This window comes from Archocentrus centrarchus, chromosome 9 (genome assembly GCF_007364275.1).
Source record: "Archocentrus centrarchus isolate MPI-CPG fArcCen1 chromosome 9, fArcCen1, whole genome shotgun sequence".
NCBI classification, from domain to species: Eukaryota; Metazoa; Chordata; class Actinopteri; order Cichliformes; family Cichlidae; genus Archocentrus; species Archocentrus centrarchus.
This window is the reverse complement of record NC_044354.1, coordinates 27,041,635-27,068,579: the sequence shown is the minus strand read 5'-3', so window position 1 is coordinate 27,068,579 and position 26,945 is coordinate 27,041,635. Positions and strand designations below refer to the sequence as shown.

The window sequence follows — 26,945 nt, the reverse complement described above, 5'->3', positions numbered from 1 at the left end:
CATTTTAATAGCCACATGCAAAGGGAAAGTAATCCGGTCTCACTGCATAGCATGCCAGCACAGTTAGTAGTCATTGGCAATGACTATACTGAGCCGCACCACGGATTGCGCAATCCGTGGTGCGGCTCGCCGGGCTGGTGCCTCACCGTTCGTCTCTTAGTATTTGACCGGCAAATGCGAAAATTCAACGATTTTGAAAAAAACTAATCTAAAAATGGTGTAGTTAAATGGAAAAGAACTTTAAAATACAAATCACTGAATGAATATAACCATTTAATTTATTTTTTAATTTTATATTTCCACGATGACAGGTGAGGCCGTGCCTCACCTGCCTCCCCTGACTGCACGTCACTGGTCTCTGCGTTATGTTGTTTACTGTTTTACTTTGGTCTGTGTTCCCTGGTGTGTCCCATCTTTCTTATTACCTTGTGTGTATTTCTAGCCTTTGTCTCTCTGTAGCTCGTTGTTGCATCCTCCTACTCAGTAGCATTCATCTTTGCTTCATGGTTTTATCCTATATTCCTAGTGTTTGAATTCTTGGTTCCAGAACTGCCTTATTTTATATTTTTTAAAGACTTTAAAGACAAACATCTGCTTTGAATAAAAGCAGATGTTTGGTGATGTCAGTCACTGCTGTGTTGTAAAGTGCCCTGTTTGCTTTTTTCAGGTTACGCAGGTTAAGCTCACCACACAACACTCGGGGGTATTCTTTCTCCATATGATTACAGAAGCATGAGCATGTGTGGGCTAGTTTGAGCATACTTTAAGTTTGCTGTCAATGAGGAAGTAGAAATGGCAGATCCAGGAGGGCTGGAGAAGGTGTGGCCAGAGTGCATAAAGCCTGATCACAGTGCTGGTCTGATGTTACATTAACTGTCTGCACTTGGACAATGACACGAAACCTCCTATTGTGGATCCTCATCCTAAATGCCTCTCTCAAGCCCTCAGGTAAGTCACTGGATACTTCAACCTCCACTCAGCACACTGGCTAATTAATAACTAAAACCTAGTTCTGTCCTACTGTCTATTTATTCAAAGCTGTATAAATGGCAGCTTTCTTTTTCTCAAGTAGTCCTCTAAAGCACCTAGCCAAGCATGTTATATTTTATCAAGACTTATAGATACTATGCTTTAGCTTTGAACTGCTTCATGGTATCTGTGTCTGCTGAGCTATACTCAGATGAGTTTGCCTCATTGCACTTGTTAAACATGTGATTGTAAATAGCACATGCAAACACGGTGACTGCACCTGTTGAACAGCCACGCTTTGTATGCACACTCATTAAAGTCAAATATGCTGCATAGAAAGAAAGAATTACTTGAATCACATTACTGGTTTTGTGACACACTGTCAGAGGCAGACTCTGGAAAACAACAAAGCCAACACCCTCTCAGGTGCCACTGTATACCAGATCCTCAGGTACGCATGACTCAGAGGGACTTAATGATTTTCTTTCGGGCAGCTATTGCTGACTGGGAAGTACAATCGTGAGTCACAAATTTTCTTTGGTGAGACAACATGCAATACAAATTAGGCAAAAGAAGTCTTTTCAATTTTGCAACTGATACTCCCCAGAGTCAGAACAGAATAAGGCAAAAAAAAAAAAATAAAAATAATCCATCCACTTACCCGTTGCAGGGTCATTGAGGGGCTGAAGCCTCTCTCAGCTGCCACAGGGCGAGAGGCAGAGTACACCCTGGACAGGTCGCCAGCCTGTCGCAGGGCTAACACAGAGAGACAGACAACCATTCACACTTGCAGTCACACATATGGGCAATTTAGAATCACCACTAACTGTATCTTTGGACTGTGGGAGGAAACCCATGCAAACATGGGGAGAACATGAAAAGTCCACACAGAAAGGCCCCAGCCAAGGTGAATTCAAGCCTAAGACCTTCTTGCTGTGAGTCAACAGTGCTAACCACCATGGTGCCCACTAATAATAATAATAATAGAGAGAGAGAGAGAGAGAGAGAGAGAGAGAGAGAGAGTCATTTGGAATGAGAAAGAAACTAGATGAAAAGAATCAAGAAGAATTAACTGTCATTATACGTCAAGACATACAATGAAATTACATTCCCATCCAAGAAATACAACCAACAAAACAAACAGGGAAGACAGGTGTCTGAGGTCATGTAGCCTTTATGCAGCGCTAAAGGACGAAATAAAATTTCATTATTAATATGGAAATTGAGGAACCATTTTTGTCCATCATAAATATGATTCTAAAAATGAGAACTGCTCTGTGGGTTGTTCAGACAAGTTCAGTGAAATAACTCTGTAAACAGAGCAAACAGCATAGTTTCCACTGAGTTTTACATAACAATAATAATGTTATAATCAAGTAAATATTCCCATCTCATGGAGGTTACATGAAAATTTTGTTATAAATGCTGCAAGAATTAATGAATTAGGGCCAAAAAGGTGTTTTCTGAGGTCATGGTGATACCTAAGGTCATCTCCATTACGATAAGCTTCTGTCCATGGCTCCAGGATCATGCAATGATGGAGGTAAAGCCCTAAACAGTGTCTGCAGGCTTTCTTTTCAAAAGGCTTAAAGCACAGGATGGCCTCTTGCTATCCTGGGAAAGAAATCAGAATGCAATCAGTGCACCACACATTACTGCAGGGTAGTTAGTATGTCAGTACTTTTATCTGGGCAACAAGAAACTATAGCCCTGGGTTAAAAAAGCAGTGAGAGGACATGTTTACCGCATGTTTTCCACAGAAGAAATGACTGCAACAGTATTAATAATTAACCTAACTTGGTATAAAGATATACACTTCCTCTTTACAAAAGGATCTGTCAACAGGAGCAAGCCTTACAAGGTTATCAAAGGTTTGCTGCACTGATAACTAGTTTCTGGGTACTGTGTTGATAACTGTACATATTTTTTATTAATATGTCATTGCTAAACAAAGACAATGAAAACCTGATTTAACCTTTGGGAGCGTCGGGGCTGTTGTTGTTTTTATTGTTCCCTTTTTCTGCTTCTAGAAGGAAGTTTTGCACTCATCATGGGATGACAGAAAAGTTTCTAAAGCTAAGGGCTGATGGACAAAAGAAACCCAGAAGCTATTGAGTCTTCAACCAATAAATTATGCACATTTTCAGCATCTTATCTTGTTTTCATTACTTTTTTTTTTGAATTATTTTTAATGGTAAAGGAATTATTTACAGTTTGGAATGGTATCAGTTATTGTAATTATTGTAGGGTCTTTACTTTGCAATATAAAGCACCTTGAGGTGACTGTTTCTCGTGATCTGTTGCTATGCAAATAAAATTTAATTGAACTGAAAATGACTGAACAGCTCGAGACTTGCAGAGACTGAATGAATTAGGAAATTTAACCCCAGAAAATGACGAGAAGTTGGATGATCCATTCAGATGGCTTCATGTGATGTCACTTACAGTAACCAGTAACAGCCCTCACTGCAAAATGTGTTTGACAGATGTTGAGATTTATCTCCACAGCTTAAATTTCATTAAGTTCCTAAAATGAAGAACTACTATAACAAAGGCATTTAAATACAAACAAATCTGTCAATTGTTAAATAAATCCTCTCACTTGGAACTTCTTCAGTCAAACGAGGCAACTGATATTAGTTTCATCTTATTGCTTCTCCTGAAACTGACCCCATATGTGCAACGTACATATGACTCATTGTTTCATTTAAAAATTAGGCAACTTATGGCAATAAAATTGGGGAATTTCCAAGGTAATCTAAATTTTTGAATTTAGTATTACAATTATCTACAATGTTACATTGCATATCCCCCCACCCACCTTATATATATTTGACCAAGTAAAAGCAAAGGTCACATGTTTGCAGCCAAACAATTACAATTCAATACTAAATTATTTACTCCATTTTTTTGGATTAACTCATTTGATTTGACTAAGTCCCTCTGTATATCTTGTGTATATCCAGTGTGTGTGTGTGTGTGTGTGTGTGTGTGTGTGTGTGTGTGTGTGTGTGTGTGTGTGTGGTGGTGGATATCCCCCCACCAGGGCTGCCCTTTGTCATCAATGAGGATGATGCCCTGTTAGCTTCATGAGGTGGTGGCCTTTAGCTCACACTGGAGCAACTTGCAGCTGAATGTGATGCACCAGCTGTGAGAATTAGCACCTCAGAGTCTGAAGCCATAAAAGGGTGGAATGCCCACTCTTGGTCAGGGAAGAGTTGCTGCCCCAAGTGGAGGAGTTTAAGTGAGTCCATCGTGGTGAAGAGAGAGCTGAGCATGAAGCAAAGCTGTCGATTTACAGGTCGATCTACATCCCAACTTTCACCTATGCTCACAAGCTTTGGGTAGGGACTGAAAGAACAAGATCGCAGATGCAAGTAGCAGAAATGAGCTTTCTCCAAAGGGTTGCTGGCCTCTCCCTTAGAAATAGGGTGAAGCAAGCAGTTATTCAAGGGGGCTCAGAGTAGAGCTGCTACTCCTCCACACCGAAAGGAGGTGTTTAAGCATCTGATTGGGGTGATTGGATGGACCCTGTTGACTCCTCAATAGACTTTCTATAACTATAATTATAACTTTCTATAATATAATTATTGAATATTCAGAAAGAATATAATTTTTTATTAATCATTCATTTGCTGTATTTCCACAGAAAGCCACGGTCCTGAATTTGAAGAGGGGGAGCACTATGAGGTGGTTCGACCTGTCAGACTTCACACAGTCAGAAAAAGACACACAGAGGTTTTTTTCTCTTTCTTCTTCTTTGTTTTATTTCAAATCCTGTGATGACAAAGTTTTGGGAAAGGAAAAATAACAATTAATGACTAGACACAAAATCTTTCCTTTTTGCCCGCAGCACCGCAGACCAGAGACTCTTACATATGCAATGACTGTGAGCGGACAAGACCTAGAAATGCAACTAGAAAGAAATAAGTAAGTTTTCACTTCCCTAAACTGATGTGTCTGTGCAGTATCAGGAAATCAAGCAAATTTTCAGAGACAAATGGATATACACCTAATGGTATAATAACCAGCTTGTAAAATTGTAAAAGAAGTACTCATAACTTTCTCTCAGAAGAGACTAAATAAATTGCTGATTCTCTCAAGTCAAATCATATGAGATGCACATTTATTCTGTATCTTTCTTTCTTCAGTGAATTACTCACCGAAGACTACTCCGAGACTTACTACCAAGAAGACGGGACTCGAGTCACCACATTACCAAAGGACATTGTAAGTGTTTTTCCATGCAACAGCTTTAATTTACCTCAACTTAAAGCTGTAAAAAGTTTCACTAGATTTAAAAATCTTTTATGTCTTAAAAGTCTGTTTTAAGAGAGTGCATGATGAAAACGGAAACACATTAAGAGGAAATTTTTAATTTTCTCATGTAATAACACCATCACTATTTTCATGTCTTTGCCAGGATCACTGCTACTATCACGGGAGGATTGTGAACGACAGCAAATCGTCTGTTAGCATCAGCACCTGTGATGGACTGAGGTGAGCCGGCATCTTCAGCTTTCCTTTAGTTAAACTGTCATGACATCATTCAAAAACAGTACCCACCCGTATTTTAAGTATGTCATAATAATTCAAATAATGCCATCTGAACTCCTTTATTGTATTAGACCTTAAAGCCACACAACCAGTTTGTGTATTTCTTTAAATACAGAAACTTCATATGACATCAATAGATTTCTGGTCACTTGAGTTCAGCATAAACAAGCTTCATATAGACAAATGCTCACATTAACATGTGTAATGATTTACATGATGTTATGTCATGTCAGATGACAGCTGGTGGGTTCCCAGGTTGATTCAGCACCATCTGAATGATGGATTAACTGGTCTAATCAGTGTGATCTTGGTTTAGGGGTTACTTCAGAACATCTGCCCAGAGGTACCTGATTGAGCCGCTGTCCAGTGATGATGAGGGGGATCATGCAGTGACAACTTTTAATCCAAAGAACTTCACACCTGCTGTGTGTGGGGTCACTAACACCAGCTGGAGTGACGACTTTGAACCTCCAATTGGCCGCGGCCGCTCCAGATCAGCGGTAACACAATTGGTTTTGTCATCTTCACAAGCTCAGAGTTCCTTCAAGTCATGACTTTTTAAACCTTTTAGGTCATCAGACTATTCAATTCAATTCAATTCAATTTTATTTATATAGCGCCAAACCACAACAAACAGTCGCCTCAAGGCGCTATCAGGTTAAAGAAAAAAACTAGCACATCCTTCAATCAGTAATGTTAATCATTTATTAATAAAGCTTAAGTAGACATGAACAAAAATGGCTGTTAATTTGCTTTATTCTTTTTTCTTCAGGGTATTTCTATTGTCCAGCAGCAGAAATACAATGAGCTCTTCCTTGTTGCTGATAACCGTGAGGTAAAATGAAACAACTGAAAAAAAATCTAATATATATATGATATCATGTCATATACAAAGGTGCTGTAAACAGTAAATGCACTGCAGAGAAAGAGGATGTGAACTTGGTCTAATATGATTCGTGGTGTTTCAGTATGTGAAGATGAACAGGAACCAAACGAAGCTGAGAGAGAGAATATTTGAGATTGTCAACTTTGTCAATGTGGTGAGTTTGTGTTTTTGCTATTTCTACACAAATTCCAACCCAAGACTGACATGTGCTGTAGCTGCTAGCAGCTGGAGCGTAATGTCAAGTTTCCATTGGTGTCTTTCTGCAGGTCTACAAACCTCTGAGGACCTTTATTGCTCTGGTCGGGCTGGAGATATGGTCCAATAATGACTTGATCACTGTGACCCCCCCAGCAGGGGCAAACCTGGATGCTTTCAGGTCGTGGAGGAACTCTGAGCTGGTGAAGAGGACAAAACATGACAACGCACACCTTATCAGGTATGAACAGCCTCTATGAGTATAATCAAGTTAGACTCATATCATGTGGAGAGAGATTTCTTTTTTAGACCTTTGTGTCATGGTCCTGGGCCCATGGCCCAGGGTTTTGTGTTCTCGGTTTTATTTCAGTTATTTCTCTAATTATGGTTATTAGTTTGCTTTTGTATTCCTCAGTGTGTTCTAGTCCCTTGTGTTTCCCTATGTCAGGTCTGCGTCTCTGTCCAGTGTCTGTGTGCCAGTTCCCCGTGTCAAGTCTGCGTGTTCCTTGTTTTGTCACTTCCTGTATTATTTTGACAGTCTTGTGTTCCCTGTGCTTTGTGTTTAGTTTTGCTTCCCCTGTTATTAGTTTCATTTGCTTCACCTGTTGTGCCCTGCTGTTTCCTCTTGCCCTAATTACCTGCTGTGTATTTAAGCCCTCAGTTTCCATCTGATCATTGTTCCGTCATCGTCAGTGTTTCTCCTTCCTGCTGTGTGTTTCCCAGTTTAATTTTTCCCTAGTTCTCCCAGGATTGTTTTTTTGTGTTTTGTCCTTGGTTGAGGTTTTGTTTATTTTCTCCTGTGAGCCTCAGCATAATAAAGCTGTTAAATTTTAGCTCCAGTGTCACGCGTCCTGCATTTGGGTCCTACCCTGCCACCATACAGCCAACCATGACACTGTGTTGCTATAAAGTGGCTCCTGCTTTCTGTTCCCGAGATAAACAGTCAGTATTTAACAGCTCAGAGACACTAAATTCAGAGGTCTGCGTCCTGAGCTGTCATATGTTGTTTCACATCAGGTGAAGAGGTTTGAAGTGTGTGTGTGTGTGTGTGTGTGTGTGTGTGGTTTTATCTTTCAGTGGTATCGACTTTGAAGGAGCAACTGTGGGTCTTGCTTACATTGGGACTCTGTGCTCTGCTCACTCTGTCGGGGTAGTACAGGTAAGCTGTTATAGAAGACTAATTTTTTCAGTTACTTCAGTGCCATGTTTTGTACTTCATGTTTTTAGCTCAGTAATATTTTGAGACGAAGGATTTTATTTTTAGTCATGTTAGTGGCCCCAGCTCAGTGGATGTCAGCACCAGTCTGTCAGCTGGTCTGTCATTATATGACAGGAGATGAATCCATCCAGCTTAAGTGATTCCCAAGTTTGTCTTTATTTTTTTTTTTAATATTTGGTAACAATTTATAATACGGTCCATGACTAATGCTGTAAGTACCATGACTAAGGCCGTAAGTACATCGTACCTACATGTAAGTACTGTGATTAAGGAAGTAAGTACCCTGTAACTACATGTAAGTGCTGTGTCTAAGGCCATAAGTACCTCGTAACTACTTAACTAAGTCCCAGAGCTTACAGCCTTAGTCCTGGAAGTTACACAGAACCTAAATGTACTTACAAGGTACATCCCTGTATAATACCTGTACTTACACATAAATACAGGGTACTTATGGCCTTAGTCCTGGAACTTACAGTATGGCCTTAGTGCTGGAAATTAAATGTAGGTACAGAGTACTTACAGTCTTTGTCATTATACTTACATATAAGAACAGGATACTTATGGCCTTAGTCACAGTATGTACACTTAGGTACAGGGGCCTTAGGGCCTTAGTCACACTACTTACATGTAGGTATGGGATACCTACGGCCTTAGTCACAGTACATACAGATAGGTACAGGGTACTTACGGTCTTTGTCATTATACTTACATATAAGAACAGGATACTTATGGCCTTAGTCACAGTATGTACACTTAGGTACAGGGGCCTTAGGGCCTTAGTCACACTACTTACATGTAGGTATGGGGTACTTAGGGCCTTAGTCTCAGATCAGGCTGGTGTGGATAGATGGTTGTGGACTGTATTATAAGTGTTACCAAATATTTAAGCAACTTCTGAATGGATTGTAGTGTATTTTGGTGTACAGTATGTTGTAGAGGATGATGGGCTTTTGATTCTTGCTATACTGATACCATGTTTTTTAAGTTACCCAGTGAAACCTTTGAAAATCTACTCAGTTAATAGCAATAAGATTTTATTCAGTTATTCATTGTTCCCAGATAATGTATCCCACTGGCTTGAACAATCCCATAACTTTCGTGCTTCATGTTGTGGTTAAAAATTTTATAGTAATTGTGAATTTTCCATCCATCCATTCGCTTCCGCTCATCCTGTTCAGGGTCGCGGGGGGGCTGGAGCCTATCCCAGCTGTCATAGGGCGAGAGGCGGGGTACACCCTGAACAGGTCTCCAGCCTGTCACAGGACCAACAGAGAGAGACAAACAACCTTTCACACTCACATTCACGCGCTCATTCACACCTATGGGCAATTTAGAGTAGCCAATTAACCTAACCCCAGTAAGTGCATGTCTTTAGAATGTGGGAGGAAACCGGAGTACCCGGAGGAAACCCACACAAGCACGAGGAGAACATGCAAACTCCACACAGAGAGAGGCCCAGGCCAAGTTGGAATCAAACCCAGACCTTCCAGATGTTATTCTAACAAAACTTTTCCTTCATTGTGTCAGTCAGCCATGTGGTCAGAAAATCATGACTAAGTAGACTGAGAAAACACAGATATGTTAAAACTAAGACAAATATTGTACATTTTTTACCTTTTTTCCTTGCCATCACTACAATTTTACTTCTATTTTTTGTGCTTTATTACTTCTCAGGATCACACTGACCGAGCCATTGCAGTGGGAGCAACACTGGCACATGAGATGGGCCATAACCTGGGCATGAACCACGATGACTCCAGTAGCTGTTTTTGCTCTGGAGAAAGCTGCATCATGTCAGCAGGTCTCAGGTAAGAAAAGCTGTTCTGAAGCATCGATCAAGTCGATGACTTGGAGTCTTTCTGTTAGCAAAAGAATACATGCTACAACAAGTGTAAAGGATGGCTGAAACTGATTCCGGTTCATGGGTTTCAATTCAATTTTTTCAATTCAGTTTTAGTTATACTGTATATCGCAACAAATGGTCACCTCAATGCACTTTATATTGTAAGGTAAAGACCTGCAATTATTGCAGAGAAAACCCAACAGTCAACACGACCCCCTAATGAGCAAGCACTTGGCAACAGTGGAAAGGCAAAACTCCCTTTCAACAGGAAGAAACCTCTGACAGACCCAGGGTCAGAGAGAGGCATTAATCTGCTGTGACCGTGTGGGGTTTCAGAGTCCTCATATTCTGGCTATGAATATATTCAGGACTTTGGGATACAGGACACAAACATGGCACCCACTCTCTTGCCACTTGAGCCAAAATAGTTTTCTAGCTTTCAGGTTTGCGTCTGGGTTGTTTGACCCACTGAGCATTAGTGTTTCCATGATCAGCTCAAAGACAGTAATAATGTACCACAAATTAAACTTGCGATAGCAATAGCATGAATCATAGAAATCTGTGTGTTTCGCACTTGGTTTCACTTTTTTTTTTTTCACTTGCTTAGAAATAGAAACGAGTGAGGCTGTGGATTAAAATCCCTGACATGTCACACACGTCCACCAAAGGGAGGCCTTGTGCTTAACTGAGACACACCAACAGCATTGACAAAATGGCATTATTATGGAGGTAGAACAGCTTGGTACCATATGGATTAGCAGTTCTACAAAACTGATAGTGGCTAAACCATGTAACTATAACTATAACTATAAGTTATAGTTACGTGGTTTAGCCACTATAACTCCTGCATGTATCACATAATGCAGATTGGCCAAAAGCATATTTATCCCTACACAAAGTATTCAGAAATGAAGATGCTGTAAACAGTAAATAAATGTTCTACTAAATGTTTTTATTATCACAACATGTTCCTTTTGGTCCAACAACATCTGAAAGGTCTGAGCACTGTTGTGTGTACAGAGAACCAACAAAAGGTCCGCTGGTGCAAAAATTAATCTCATTCTATGAGACTGAAGGATGTGTACGAGCATCTTTTATGGATGTACACTGTGTACATACTGTATATGTATGTACACTGTAACACTATTGAGCAGCTGCTTCTGCTCAGTGTCAGACACGGCTAACAGGAACACTTGAAAGTGTGCTTTACAAGTCAAAAGTACCTGCTGTACTTGTTGACTTAAGTTAGATTTAATGTATTTTCTCACAGTCAAATACAAAATCATTGCTTTAATAAAAACTTGTTTTTCTGCATGTAGTTCAACTGAACCAGAACAATGTGGGTTTTTTTTGTTTTTTTTCTTCAGCTGGAAAATTCCTCAAACTTTCAGCAGCTGCAGCACCAACAACTATGAAAACTACCAAACAACCCGCACCCCCACCTGCCTGCTGGACAAACCAAACTACAAGGACATCGTGGCTCCTGCAGTCTGTGGAAACGGCTTCAGAGAGGAAGGAGAGCAGTGTGACTGCGGCTCTGTGCAGGTAAATTCAATTCAATTTTTTATATATATATATATATATATATTAGGGATTGTTAACATGACCCAACAGCAATAAATATTATGCCCCCACCACCACACCCCCATGTAATTTTTTATTAAAAAGACTATATTGAACTCATTAAAACAGACATTTTGAGCATACGTCTGCTCTAACTAAAGTTTAACTAAATTTTATCATGATATAGCTTCTCTACCTGAGCGTTAAAGTGATCTAACCATTTTAATTCAGTTATAGGCTTGTATGAAGAAGTAAAGTGAATGTATCTAAAAAAAATTTCTTGTTAATTTGTCTGTGTGAGATCAGTCACACTTAGCCATATAAAATTAAGGAGTGTTTAGAGTTGCTACAACCATCCTTCCTTGCTGGAGTGTGTCTCACACTTTGTTTTATCCCATCATCTATGAAGAATAAAGCACGTGTGAGTATTTTGAACTATACTTGTTTTTCAATATGTTAAATCAGATGGGGAAATTCTAATCATTCAAAACATCAGTTACATGCTATTTCCAAGCAAAATTGTGGTTAAAACGCTTCTAAATTACCTATCTATAGGGGGAAAAAAGAGTTTCTCAAGAGTTGTTACAGCTCTCCTGTAGTTCTGTTAACACATCTGTGTGACATAGAGTCAAAGAGGACAGCAGTAGATATTTGTCTTTTTCACATTTTTTTTTTTATCCATCTCGCTTTCATTCCAGTCCATGGAGGCTTCAGCGAATATAAGCAGGGAGCGGCACACAGACTCATTCTCTTTTGGCTCCTCACAGTCAGAAAAATATTGTTTTTGATCATGCATCTCCAATAATAGGGTCTTAAGCATTTTAGTTTGTGCTGCAGGTATCCATGTGTTTGTGAGACCAATGTGCCTACCCTCAGATAACTTTATTACAGGTATTAAATTCTCTCCCACCACATGCAGAAAAACATATATAGTTTTTGATCAAGCATTGCCACTAATAAGGTATCCACCATATTCATGATGTAGCTTCTCTGAGTGTCATAGTGAACTGTTTTTTTTGTTATATGCCTCTATGAAGAACCATAGGTTGATATAAGTAAATAGAATGGATGGAAAAAGATATGTTTGATAAAAAATTCTTGTATATATTTAATTTACCCATCTTGGTTGATTAAAAGACATATTTTAATTTTTACGAACTATAAAAGATTGGTCAATTAGAGTATACAATTTAGTTCAATTGGTAATGGAGTTGTGCTTACTTAGCAAGCTGAGTTAAATAAATGGGTGGTGAATGATTGCTTAAACTAAGTATCTTCAGTTACTGAAACTCTGTTATTAGTAGGCCTCGAGTACATTGAACATAGTCCACTGCACTTATTCAACTAATGTTATTACTTAAAAACATTAAGGCAATGAGTTACCTTGTTTTTTTTTTTTTTAAATAGATTCAACTTATCCGAGTTTACAGTGTATGCTTACAATTGCCGAATCCCATCCTCTTACCGGGCACTGTCTGTTCAAAGATTTATTTAATCGGCTTTTCTTTCAAAAAATCAGTTACATGCTATATCCGAGCAAAACCATGGTTAAAGCAGTAGCGTGTGCATTTTCCTATTGGGAAGGGGGGTGGAGTTGTTACAGCTTTCCTGTATTTTTCTTAACACATCTGTGTGAGACAGAGGATTCTTGAAACAGTTTGCACTACAGTGGCTTGCAAAAGTATTCATACCCCTTGAACTTTTCCATATTTTGTCACATTACAACCACAAACATAAATATATTTCACTGGAATTTAATATGAAAGACCAACACAAAGTGGTATATAATTGTGAAGTGGAAAGAAAATTATACATGATCCAAAACATTTTTTACAAATAAAAAACCAGCGGGCCCGTATCTCTTCAAAAATATATTCAATTACCTTTTCTTTTAAAACATCAGTTACACGTCATGTCTATTTTTCTTAAGCAAAACTATTCTGTTACACCTCCGTTACTAATATAGTTCCATTCTACTCACATCAACAGAAAAAAAAAACCCTGCATTACTTCATCACGAAGGCCCAATTCTGGCTTATTTCCACCAAGGTCTTCAAGGTTAACTTGATGATTTATTGGTCCAAAATTGTTTTAAAAGAAAAAACTTTGATACTATGATTCGTACAAGTAAATAGACTGGTTCTTATATAAATCGTTTCTCCTTGAGCACTCACAGTACTTTATGCAACAGGTCTTCATTCACACAAGCATTTCTTCTACACCTGAATGCTTTCTATCAAACATTTACACTCCATTAAACACATCAGAAAGCAAATTGAGGTTCAGTATCTTGCCCAGGGATACTTTAGCATGCAGACTGGAGCAGCCAGGAATCAAACCACCAACCATCCCATTATCAGATGACCTGCTCCTGAACTCCAGAGACAACTACTGTGTGTATTGTCAACATATATAAAGTATAAAGATTTTCAATATTGTTTCACATGTGACCTCTGACCTCTCCTGAAAAGAGGAATTAAAAAAGCCAAAGCAGACTACAGGAAGAAAATAGATTACCGTCTGTCCAGCAATAACACATAGGAGGTGTGGCAGGGCATTCAGAACATCACAAATTTCAGAGGCTGTGATGTGACAGCAGGAGACCTGAGTGTGTGACTAGCAGAGGAACTTAACTCTTTCTTTGCTTGCTTTGAGACACCTCAGGACCACCCATCTGCTCCGGCCCTGCCCCCTCCACCAGGCTCCAGCTCCACCCCACTCATTGTCCAGGAGCACGAGGTACGACACGTGCCCTTGGCAGTGAACCCCAGGAAGGCTGCTGGACCAGACAGATTACCTGGCAAGGTGATCAGAGCGTGTGCCCAGCAGTTCACTCTGATTCTCACCAGGATTTTCAACCTCTCCCTGACCCCCCTGCTTAAAAACAACCACAATCATCCCTGTCCCCAAAAGGTCTTCCATTGAGGACAGTCCTGTGGCCCTCTCACTGGTAATCATGAAGTGCCTCGAGAGGCTGGTTCTCCATATCACCCCCCCCCCACCCCCACCCCCACCCACACCCACGTTCCACACCCATTAGTTTGCATATCATGCAAACACATACACAGAGAATGCCATCACTGTAGCTCTCCACTCTGTGTTGAGCCACTTGGAGCAGCAGCAGAGCTATGCTCGTGTGCTCTTTGTGGATTACAGCTCAGCGTTCAACACAATCATCCCGGACATTCTCATCACCAACCTGCACACCCTGGGCCCTCCCCCCTCTTACATGTTCCTGGATAAAGGACTTCTTAACCAACTGGCCCCAGACTGTGAGACTTGGCCCCCATCTCTCCTCCACCCGCACACTGAGCACTAGGGCTGTGTGATGAGCCCCCCTCCTGTACTGCCTCTATACGCATGACTGCAGTCCAGCCTACCATAACAACCTCACCGTCAAATTTGCTGACGACACCACATTGGTCGGGCTCATCTCAAGGGGAGATGAGGCAGCCTACAGAGAGGAGGTCCTGAAGTTGACATCCTGGTGTTCAGAGTACAACCTGGCACTGAACACCATGAAAACCAAAGAGATCATCATCAATTTCAGGAAACGCAGGACTGACCCAGCCCCCCTCTAAATCAACGGTGAGCGTGTGGAGAGGGTCCACACCTTCAGGTTTCTTGGTGTCCTCTGGTTTCTGCTGATCTTTCTTGGTCAGATAACATCACAGCTGTTATCAAGAAGGCTCAGCAGTGACTTCACTTCCTGAGGGTCCTCAGGAAGAACAACTTGGACTCAAACCTGCTGCTGACCTTCTACCGCTCATCCATTGAGAGCCTGCTGACGTACTGTATCACAGTATGGTACTGCAGCTGCACTGAGGCAGACAGGGTCAGGCTTCAGAGGGTAGTCAAGACAGCACAAAGAGTCACTGGCTGCCCTCTCCCCTCCCTGATGGACATCTCCACCTCCCGCTGCATCAGCTCACACCCTGGCTTTGAACTGTTTGACCTGCTGCCCTCTGGCAGGAGCTACAGGTGCATCAAAGCCAGGACAGACTCAAGACTCAAGAACAGTTTCTTCACCAGAGCAGTCACCACCCTGAACTCACACATTCATCCACTCTAACTATGCAACACCCACAATATTATACTATTCATACTGAACAATACCTATCACTCCTATGTTGTGTAATATCCAATATTCATTCACTAGTGCAATATTCATTCGCCAAGTGCAATACTCACCATCTTAATATATTATACACTTATTTTATTTTTTACAATGTATATATTTTTATACATTCTCTTATTTTCTGTATTTTTTAATACACAGTATATACAGTATACATACTGTATATAAAATATACAGTATGTATATTTTATAAATACTGTTTTATTTTCTGTATATTTTTAGATTATATTAGATTATTATATTTTTATTTTAGAAAGTTTGACTTTCTACTTCATGGCACTGAACAGGAGTGGCCCTCCAGTCTCATTGTACATCCTGTATAATGACAATAAAGGCATTCTATTCTATTCTATTCTATTCAAGGTCAGCAGATTGATCTGGAGGTCAAAGTGATAATAATGCTTTATGGAGCTATTTAACACTGTATTTCTTACTGCCGTTTGTATTTATAACATACAGGTATATAAGGAATATTATATGGGGATTCTAAATACTACGTTTCTTCTTCAAGGTCAAATAAGGTCAAACTTTTAAAGTCTTTATCTTTAAAAGTCTGATTAAAATTCTGCTGCTTTTGTTTGTACTGGCATCATACACCAGTGATACTGGTATATGGGGATTCTAAACACCACATTATAGTTTGCATCCAAATGTCATGTCACACCTCTGACCTCACTTCTTATCTTCGATGAAAGTATTGTTGAGAGAGAGAGAATGAATACACATAAAAAAATAATAATAATAATAATTATACCCAAAATTATTTTAAGTATATTAAAAAGGTTTTTCAACAGAGCCAATAACAAAAGCCTGAACTTTGCACTTGTTTTTACTGCACTAAACATCTCAAAGTACATTTAAAAGAACAAAGCAGTACTATTCCCTTAAAAGTATGTACTGCTCAGAGAGGGAGCTGCCTTGGTGCCTTGCTTCTCGTTGCTGCTTTGTCACTTACAGACAGATCAGACAATGTAGCACAGAGGGAGTTATTTATAGTTAGTCCATATTCTGAGCTGTGTCTATGCATGCTCAGGCCTGAAACAGTATCTGCCTTACAGCTACTGTTTTCTGAGAATGGAACTCAACACCATGTTTTCTTTCTGATCTTGATTCTGTTTATGAAGTGATTGTTCTGAGGTGATATGAGAGCCGAGCTGCCTGGTAGGTAGCAACACCTTTCTTTCCCTCAGAAACCTTCGCTGAAACGATGAACAGGCACTCAAATTGGTCGTCTTTCACCAGGCTTGATATTCAGCTGACTTCCACAAGCCACTGACAGCTGAATAAAACAATTACTCCTCTTGAAACTATTTTTACACCATTACTATCATTGTGTACTTACTTTGTCATCTTTTAGGAAACACTTCTGTGTGCTTTGTGTTTTGAGCTGTGGTTTTGATTATTTTATAAGTTCATAAGTTATATTATTTGTATATTCTCTTGTTAAATATATTCGTGCTCTCAGGTCTTTGTGCTTTAGTTCAGTTCTGCCTCTGGTGTCTTGTCTCAAGATATATTCATTCATCTGTCTGTTTCCCCAGTGTGCCTGCGTCCCTTGTGTTTCTGTCTGAGTCAAGTTCACAGGTCTTAGTCCTGGTCTCTGTGTTTGTTACTTCCTGTCTTGTTATGTTAGTCTCCTGTCCCTCCTGTCTGGTATTTAGTTTTATTTTCCTTGTCTTCTCTCAGTGATTAGAGACCTGGTGTGTTCTATCTCCTGATTGTCCCTTATTCCCTCCTCCCTTGGCAGTGTGCTTTCCTTGTTCTGCATTTTCCAGGGTATCCTTGTCCATTAGGTTATTTGCTCCTGTAGACCCGTTCCTTGTTTTCCGTGTTTTGTGAATGGCAGGCAATAAAAGCTGTGTTTATTAAGTCAGTCTCCAGAGTCCTGCATTTGGGTATGCATCCTACCTGCCACACTGCCTAACCATGACAGAAATATATTAACAGTGTAGTTGAACATTAATTAATGTTTATAGTGAACCTCTTCCAAAGCATGTGAGGACTGGCTTTTTGCTTACTACAGCACAAGATGTGCTGCTAAACAGCTTGTACTTTCCAGTGGGGAGAACATTCCAATCAAAGCGATGTTTAGACCTGTTTTCCCCTCTGCTGGAATTTAGCAAATTAGATCAGATCCCAGGAACTGCACTTTTTTTTTTCAGCTCAGCTTCATTTATAGTGAAAATGTTGATGACTGGTTAAAATCAAACTTTATATTGTCTGTGAACATCAACCTCAGAATGTGCAACAATAAGCAAAACTACTGTCAGCCTCCATTGCTACCCCTCAGCCTCCTGGGATCTTCAGGTGGCACAATACTCGTGGAAGTACTAGTTCTAGAACACATTGCCAGGTCTCGGTAGTTCTTAAAGGGGTGAATATGGGCCTTGGTGACTTGCAAATGGTTAAGTAAGAACCAGGAATATGAAATATTAAAACCATAATAAATATAAACTACTGAGAATATGGTCACTTTCTGTGATTGGCATTATATATAGTAAGAACTAAGTCAATACATCTATGGCCTCAATTTGAAAATCCTAAGTGACATCTTTCTCTAGTTATTGCGTTTACAAGATAGTCAGAAAACTTGACCTCTGACCTTGACCTTGAGGTCAAGGTTGCTGAGATTCTAATTCGTCTGATGCATTTCGTCTCTTACATATTTTTTTCAAGTATAAAAGTGATTCTGCTGTCAAGTCAGTTATTTTATGGCTCAGAATTGTTACAGGCCGACAACTTCATCAATGCCATGCTAAATATAATCAGATCAAGTTGTCATGGCAACTGCGTGCCAGTGAATTGCTCTTTCCTGCTCGGGGCTTCACTGAAAAGAGATTTCACAGAAAATCACAAAAGTACCTGAAAATGAAGTTACACTTAAGTATGATAGAAACTGAACAGTGGTTATACATTATAGTGGTAATATGCCAGCAGACAGCCACAGCAGCATCATTCACCAGGTTCTTTTCTATCTGCATAGATAGGTTTCATGGTTTATCATCTAACAATAAACATTCCTGAGGGGAGCAGAGCAAACAGATATTTAATGCTACATAACAGCAGTAAGGCCTGACAACAGCTGATGAGTTCTAATATATGTTGTCCCTGTAGGAGTGCACCAATCTCTGCTGCAATGCCACCACCTGCACCCTGAAGGAGGGCTCACAGTGTGCTGAAGGCGAGTGCTGTGAGAACTGTAAGGTGAGTCAGTAAGAAAAGAAAATATGCCTCTTAGTTTCTTCCCTGAAACCCTCCTTCTCTGGTCATTGTGATCCAAATGTTTGCTTGGCTACAGCCCTCTAGTGGTTCTCTGCTGCAAATGTTTGAACCAACACCATCATATTGAATTTTGAAAGTGCTCTGTACCTACATCTTCTTTTGTTAAAAGAGCTCGTGCACTCAGGAGCTTCCACATAGTGTTACGCTTTTTAAGCATAAAACACAAAATTTCGGTGAACTTCCACATTGATGGAAGATGCTCCACACAGATCTCACCTACCACCAGAGAGTGCCGCATGAAGCAAGATGACTGTGATCTGGCAGAGTACTGTGACGGGAAGAGTCCCACCTGTCCAGAGGATGTGTTTGCTGTGAACGGGCTCCCGTGTGACGGAGGCCTGGGGTACTGCTACAATGGCCAGTGTCCACAGAGACCTAAGCAGTGTGTCAAGATGTATGGATCAGGTGAGTGTCCTGCTAACATGCATATGTATGTATATGAAAATCCTAAAGTGACTGTAGCTCAGGAGGTAGAGAAGGACTGCTGTTAATTGTAAGGTAAGTGTTTCAATCCCTGGCTGCTCCAGTCAGGGACTGGGCAAGATACAGAACCTGAAGTTGCTCTTCAATGTTTTCTTTGGACTGTGAATGTGTAGATAGAAAGCTTAACCGGTTCAGAAGCTATCTATTTGAAATGGAGCACTACGTGCAAATCACAACTAAAAACAATTAAATGTGGTGTACCACAACGATCTATATTAGGTCCTTTTCTTTTTATTATTTACTTTGATGACTTTATAAATCAGGTATACTACACAAACTTATTTTTTTCTCATAAAAATCTCGATTATCTCCAAAATATAATTAACAAAGAATTAACTAAAGTAGATATCTGGCTTAAATGCAATAAATTATCCTTAAACTTTAATAAAACCCAATGCATTATATTCCATTCCATAAAAAAATGTTGAAAATGTACGTTTCTAGATTAATGGAAGGATCATTGAAAGAGTCCAACACATACAATTTCTAGGAATATGTATTGATGAATTTTTAAATTTCAAAAAACATATAGATGAATTAACAACTAAATTATCTAAACAGGTTGGCTTGATTTATAGAATTCAACATTATCTCCCTCTTGAAGCTCTCATAACGTTGTGTCATACCTTATTTGAACCACATTTGAATTACATTTGAATTTGAATGGTGTAACACGTATCCAAGCTATCTTGATTAACTGCTCGCTTTGCAGAAGAAAGTGATACGTGCCATAACATGGTCTGAGTTCAATGCTCCTTCTGATCCTCTCTTTTATAGGCTTAAGCTTCTGATGCTCACTGAGAGCAACACTTTTCATAATGCATGCATGATGTTTAATGTAGTTCGCAGACTAAATGAAAGACTTTGCCAACTTATTCCAATAATTTATCCGACCCACGAACACAATACCAGAAGGAAAAATCATCTGAAGGGGAAAAAAAACGCAAACTGAAATGTACGAGCTTTGGAGCTTTGGTCTGGAGATCTGAAATGAAATTAACAGCACAATACAAAAATCATCTTCTCTAAAGATATTTAAGAAACTTTTGAAAAATGAACTGTTACAACATTATGCTCAGACAAACTCAAATGGCTGCATAACTAACAGTAAAACCGGATATAAAAATCAGCATATATTATAAACTAAAGTAAATCCATTATCATCTAATAATTATGTCTAATATAATGTCTTAATAATATCTGGATAGAAAGTATAAGGTTTCTTTTTTTTTGTGCTTTGTGAATATGGCTGTAAGAAGTATGAAAACAATCAATGTGATAAGTTTGATAAGTGCAATATCATGTTCAAACAATAACAATGTGTGATACCAGGAAAGGGAATGTACGTGCTTATGTGAAGGATGCGAAATTAAGAATAATGTTTAGACTAGATGTTATTGTGGGGGTATGGATTCACTGTATTGTTCTTGTAATGTAAGGTTTTTTTTTTTTCTTGGGGTCTATGTATAAGCTAAAGCAGCTTCTTGGGAGTTCCCCCTTTTTACAAATCTTACAGGTGTGGTGTTGTGCACATGTACCTGTCTTAAAGGTTTTTGTTGGTTCTGTAGGATTTTGTAAATAAATTTGTAAAAAAAAAAAAAAAAAAAGAAGAAGCACTGTCTTCATGCCCCCATTCATACAACAGAAAAGTGCTATATAAGAACCAGTCCATTCATTTGGAGAGCAAGGTTTTCATATAATCTCCTGCTGCTATCAGGTGCTACAGAGGCCGTTCAATCCTGCTATAACCACAACACCAGAGGAATCTACTATGGCTTCTGCAGACGTCCCTCAAAGGACCAGTACATCCCCTGCCAGCAAGAGTGAGTCTCAGCACAACATACAGTGCTTGGTTTTTATCAGTTTCAGTGTTAATTTTATTATTTTTAATTATTATTGTATGAAGGGCATATGTCAGAGGCAAGATTTAGGGAAATCAGTAGGTATTAGAATAAAAACACAGAACCTTTTGTAAACATGACTCACAGTCTTGTAGACATCCAGAGTCCCAATAAACATGTCCATCAAAGCCGCATCAGGCAACTAGTGATAAACAATTTTTTTTTCATCAAACTAACAGAAACTAAAACTTCTTCTATATTTGTTTACTTTATTTCTGTCATTGTTCCAAGTTCGCAAAATCATTTCAGTTAATTTTACTTTTTGTCAAGAGTTTAGTTTTATTTTTATTTTAGTTAATTAAATTTTTTTTCACATCTAGTTTTAGTTAACTATAATAATCTTGATTGGTTCTTTATAGTAAGTGAACATGATCACAAACAAACAGCATCTTTCCTTTGCAGAGATGTTCTTTGTGGAAAACTCTTCTGCAGCAGCAGTAACGACGACCCAAACTACGGCCGGATGGTCAAGGTCGGCAAATGCTTGGCAACTTTTTTCTCTGACTACACCAAAGACTACAGTCTGGTGGAAACAGGGACTAAATGCGGAGATGAAAAGGTATCAGGCTGTTTCAATCCACTTCTTTCAACACTAAATCTACAAAGTAGAACAAAATAAAATAAATAAATGTGTCTGACTTGTCTTTTCCAAGGTGTGCAGCCAGAGCCAGTGTGTAGATCTGCAGACAGCTTACAGAAACACAAACTGCTCAGCAAACTGCCCAGGCCATGCTGTGAGTACATGACACCAAAAACTGACTGAGGTGGAGCTGATTTTAACAGTTTTATATTGGACTGTACACTCTGGTTGTTTTCATTATCAGTTAATATGTTGATTATTCTTTGAATTTTCTAAAATAATCAAACTCATTAAGAGGAGGCGTTGCATACTCTCATGTTTGTGAACAGGGTTCTGAGATTTTGTAAAACTTCTTTAATGCAACTCCAACGAAAAAGGGTTAAAGGGACTTTTTGTAATTGTTCTCTGCAAAATGTAACTACCGCACTACAAGGGGAAAGCATTTTAAACCTAAAATTTTAATTTTTAAAACTGGAACATTATAGTGTAGTTACTCATCCATATAGAAAGAGTAGGTTATGTGTAAAAGGCGGATGAAGCTATTGTTATGACACCCATTGGTTTCTGGACTCCACATTTTTAGTGTTCAGTCTTGTAGTCTTGGAGTTTTGGAGCCAAAAGTGACCATATTGAAGTGCTAAGTTATCAGCTAACACTATCAAGTTTGGAGATCTAACTCAGTGACTCAGATTAATGGAGGTTAGTGCTAGCAGACAGCTATAGAGAGTTAAACATTTTTTTTCCCAGCTATGAACATACATATTAATACTGTTATATTAACCATTTTAACATGGTAGTCTATATAAGGGTATGCTCACTTTTGGTAGCCTCAGGTAATTACAGATTTTAGCATTTTTGCTTTTTTGTTCAGTCCCAGCGGTGGCCATTTGGTAGTAAAAGAGAAAAAATGCAGTATTTTGTTAATACTGTCTTAATTTCAAAAATTTTGAACCCAGGATTTTACAGTAAGTACATTTAAAATCAAGTTTCCCTAAACTGAATATTGTTTTAGGTTTATTGTAACATAAATTTGATTTGGGGGCTCAGATTAAAAAAAAACACAGACACAATAACAATATAACATAAAACAATAAAATAAACTAGAAGTACTCAGAGAGCGCAAACCTCTGCCAAGGCCAATCCCGCAATAGTGAAGAATTCTTAAAAAAATTCCTGGATCCAGATCGTGATCCGGATCACCGCCAAAATTTAATCACTTCTTCCTCTTGTCATTTCCAACCACTCCACAAAATTTCAGTGAAATCCGTTCCTAACTTTTGGAGTAATCCTGCTGACAGACAGACAGACAGACAGACAGACAGACAGACAAACAAACAAACCAACGCGACCGAAAACATAACCTCCTTGGCGGAGGTAATGAAACTCATGAAGCCCCATTAGCCCAAATATTTGGAGTGAATGTCAGAATCACACCAGTGTAGACAGGAAGATCCAGTTGTTTTCCAGGTTTGGCCCAATAAGAGCACAGACACCCTCCTAGACATCCCCAAACCACTGATGTCAGGTATGTAAGGATAACCCAAAGTTGAATAAGTGTGCGCATTACTTTTTTAAAATACAAATTATTTTTCATAATTTATATTGGGGTGCTTTGTTTGTTTTAGAATAGTGTAATATTAAGGATTTGTTTTACTTTTTACTCAGTGCCATTCAAGAAGTGTCAGGGCTCTGCAAGAACTCTTGCAGAATAAAAAGTTAGAAAATATTTCTGACATTATATAATAATGACACAATCTTCTTTGTGTTTTCCAGGTGTGCAACCACAAAAGTGAGTGTCAGTGCGAGCCTGGATGGAAGCTTCCTTCCTGTGACTCAGTGGAAAATGTTATTAGTGATACTGGTAAGAGTCATCTCCATCAATCTGCAAAGTAAATTCAGTTTATTGTACCATGTTGCACTGCTGCATCCCAGCCAAACTGATTTTTCTCTGTCTCTGCAGGGAAAACTATAGCCATCGCAGTCGCAGTTACACTGTTGATTCTAGGTATCATTGCTGCCATAGCAGGAATCATCTGGAAGAAGCAGCAAAGTCCCACACGGCCACCGTGAGTAATCGTGACTCTCCTGGAGGCCTTTGTATGGCTCTGTTTCTGTAAGCTCACTTTCACGAGGGTCGTCACCTGTGGATTAAATCTCTCTTTACAGTCCAGCATTACAGAGGAAGCAGAGGGCTGTGGAAAACCCTGCTTACCACCTCAACAAGCAGCCTGCACCCAGTAACCCTGGGCCGGTAATGTCCTGAGTGGAGCTGGAAAATTTTCTAAAAACTGTTTCAATACATTTCATGATAATACCTGAAATTTTAGGCTAACAGACTGAAACCTGAAGGACCTCCTCCACCACCCCCAGCAGGGAACAAATCCAAACCACCCACTGCAAACTACGCAGCTGCACGGCAGGTAACAGAGCTCATAAGCCTTTAACCTTTGGTGTGATTGAATCAAAACTCTTGCAGTTTTTTTTACTATCAGACGCTTTACCTGGAAAGAACTGTCTTGTAACCAGCATGCTGGTCAGTTACTTCTTTGTTGTAGCAATACTTCTTGGCCATAAATATCATACTGCTGGCATAGTAGAATAAGCTGTTTGGCAGAGATTTGGCAAGTTTTTCATGGGTGCAAACCACATACTCAACTCTGCTGCTCAACCCACAAATCCATTTTCCTACAAATGTGGCACCACTTGAGAGGAAATAAACATGCTCTCCAATTTACAAGAGTATATTGCCAAAGAACATTCTTACAACAAAGAAAATATCAGCCAAACACAAATTTCCTTACTTCTTATGCCAAATTCATATTTAAAAGCAAGCCATATTATAAAAAGTAAAGATTTCTTCTTTAGTGTTTGAAAATGTATTTTTTATTGACGAATGACAACCAATTGCATGCACCTTTTCTGACTTCCAATCAAAGATTCCTCCTGAGAGAAATATAAAACTTCTTATCCTCTAACATGCTGGTTAAAAGACAGTTGTTTCCAGGTTTGTTTCCCTCACAGTAAAGAAAGCTGCAGAAGTAAAGAATGCACTCTTAGTGACTTGCCTGGTTAAATAACAGATACACTGACTTGCATTGAACTACCACAACATTGTGGTACAAATTGGCATTACACACAAGTACAACCTGGATCTAGTTCACTGTCAGTTGATATCTCTTTAACACAACAGATATTCTGGATAAGTCTTACTGGTTGTATCTTTACAGTCTTTTGAGAGTTTCAGTATTCCAACATTTAGCTCCCATCCAAAAAGCAGCCCAGCAACTTGTAAACATAACACTGCCATGTCACCACTGCACAAATGTTATAAACAGTTCACTGTTTCACTGTTAAAGTCGTGTTTTTGGATAGCTTGTGTTTTTGGTTTTTGAAATCTTTGTTAACCACTCCTTTGTTTGCTAGCTTGCTTTTAAATGCAGCGACTCGATGAATCAAACAGTGAAATTCTCTGAATCACTGAGTTAGAAATGAGTTAAAAGATGCTAAACTGTTTCATACAGTTGATGGTAATTTAGTTAATTCTGTTCTCAGTACTGTAAGTCACACCTTTTATATTACACACGGTCATTTGAACTATAGTTAACATAAAAATCAGCATAATGTAGCTTTAATATTTGTGCATGTATCCATCTTTCTTTTGTCCTCCAGGCTCTGAGGCCAGTACCTCCACCAAAGGTTTGATGTCTGACAAATGCCGACTCTTAGCAGCTCTTACTGTCCTCAGTAAGAAGCTGCTGTCACCACTTTTCTCTGCACTTTGTTTTGCTGGAGGTTTTCCTAACAGTGACTCATGGACTGCAAGAGGAGTAAACTGGACTCTGATTGTTACTGGACTGCCATCCACTGAGGTCTGCATCACTTTTTGGCACTTTTTCAGACTACAGGGTTAGAAGTACAAACAGCTCTGCCCCTGAATGTGACTCACAACATATTTTGTCATAATGTTACAGTACCATAGAATATGATTTTGTGCATGACTGGACAAAACTGTTAAACAGTCTTCAGAATGTGCAACATTTTCATATTTCATGTGTTTTTTAAAGTCTTGTAAAGTGCATTGATTGACGTTCATGTAACAAAAATTGAATGTATTGTGGTGTATTAGATTGCAGTGTTAAAAAGACTGAAAGACAGCAATTATGGCATCACCTAAATATATACACCCTGTGTTTGATTTTTGTTACAAGATAGAATACCTTTATTGTCATTGCACAGTGCAATGATGAAATTTATATGTCAAACCATGTTTTCATTGACAACGCTGTAAAAGTTTGAGTTGTATTTAATTTTTTTTTCTTCATATACATGTGTAACTCCTTTGTTTACAAAATCACACCTTTGCATGTGTAAAGAATGGCCAGCAGCATAATGAGGTACTTTTTATGCCAAGTTAAAGGCAAGACCACTAAGTTTATATGCAGGTACCATAAGCAAGACACATATCAATTAGCCATACCATTAAAACCAATAACTGTGATGTTTTTAATGTGAATGTTTTATCTTAATTATTTTGTTTCATCATTATTTTTATTGTGGTTGTTTCTCAATATTTTTACCATTTTATTGTCCTGCTATTTACTGTGTCTCATGCACTCATTTTGTAAAGTGCATTGGGATCATGTTGTACAAAGATTAAATAAAATTGATTAAGTGACTGAGGTGAAGAATACTATCTTGGTACACAATGACACATGTTAAGGGGAAAGATAAATTGAATGAATGGACAGTTCTTGAAGCTGATGTGTTGGAAGCAGAAAAAATGAGCCTAATTGTGAGGGCTGGGTGACTGGTGCAGAGCACAGCAGCAGGTTATATGGGATGCTCCCAGAATGCATCCATGTGTTCCAGTCTCAAAGAAGAGCTACAAACTGCTAAAACATGGGATTGGAGCCTAGCCCAGCTGTCACAGGGTAAAAAGTGCAGTACACCTTTCATAAATAACCAGTGTATCATAAGATTAACACAACTACCACAAAGTGACAACCATTCACAGTTAGAGCCAATTTAGAATCACCGGTTAGCTTAAACATGCTCTCTTTGAACTGTGGGAGGGCCCCAACCAGCCAGCAGGTTCAAACCAGGAACCTTCTTACTGTGAGGCAACAGGGCTAACCTTTCACCATCACTGAAGGTTGGTTCAGTGTGATGTAGAAGTTGTGGTTCGCTCACTGCCTAATTTGGGCTGCAAAGGGTGAATTCCTGCAGAGTATAATGACCAATAGATTATTATTAATTATGTTGTGATTTTTAATTTTACAATGTGAACCAAACGTTACCTTTCTTAATCTCAGTCTTCATTTTATAGATT

At 39.0% G+C, this 26,945-nt stretch overlaps 1 protein-coding gene across 1 annotated transcript; it reads left to right on the top strand.

Annotated features, from left to right (window-relative positions):
- The first annotated feature begins 829 nt into the window (after nt 1-829).
- Nucleotides 830-26,292, top strand: LOC115785745 (zinc metalloproteinase-disintegrin-like brevilysin H2a). Its single transcript, XM_030737568.1, has 22 exons — nt 830-948; nt 4,619-4,707; nt 4,823-4,899; nt 5,121-5,199; nt 5,393-5,469; nt 5,843-6,026; nt 6,299-6,361; nt 6,495-6,566; nt 6,679-6,848; nt 7,685-7,766; nt 9,501-9,634; nt 11,037-11,214; nt 18,485-18,574; nt 18,862-19,057; nt 20,853-20,958; nt 21,439-21,595; nt 21,690-21,770; nt 23,390-23,477; nt 23,577-23,682; nt 23,783-23,867; nt 23,944-24,036; nt 25,286-26,292. Exons 1-22 carry the CDS (start codon nt 891-893, stop codon nt 25,316-25,318), a joined length of 2,298 nt encoding a protein of 765 aa, XP_030593428.1. The 5' UTR covers nt 830-890; the 3' UTR covers nt 25,319-26,292.
- Nucleotides 26,293-26,945: the final 653 nt, after the last annotated feature.

Bases quoted from the DNA above. Each gene is read 5' to 3' on its own strand.
- LOC115785745 (XM_030737568.1), top strand. From the start codon at position 891: ATGACACGAAACCTCCTATTGTGGATCCTCATCCTAAATGCCTCTCTC. The intron at 4,900-5,120 runs GTAAGTTTTCAC...TTCTTTCTTCAG, and splicing joins ATGCAACTAGAAAGAAATAA to TGAATTACTCACCGAAGACT. The intron at 6,567-6,678 runs GTGAGTTTGTGT...GTCTTTCTGCAG, and splicing joins TTGTCAACTTTGTCAATGTG to GTCTACAAACCTCTGAGGAC.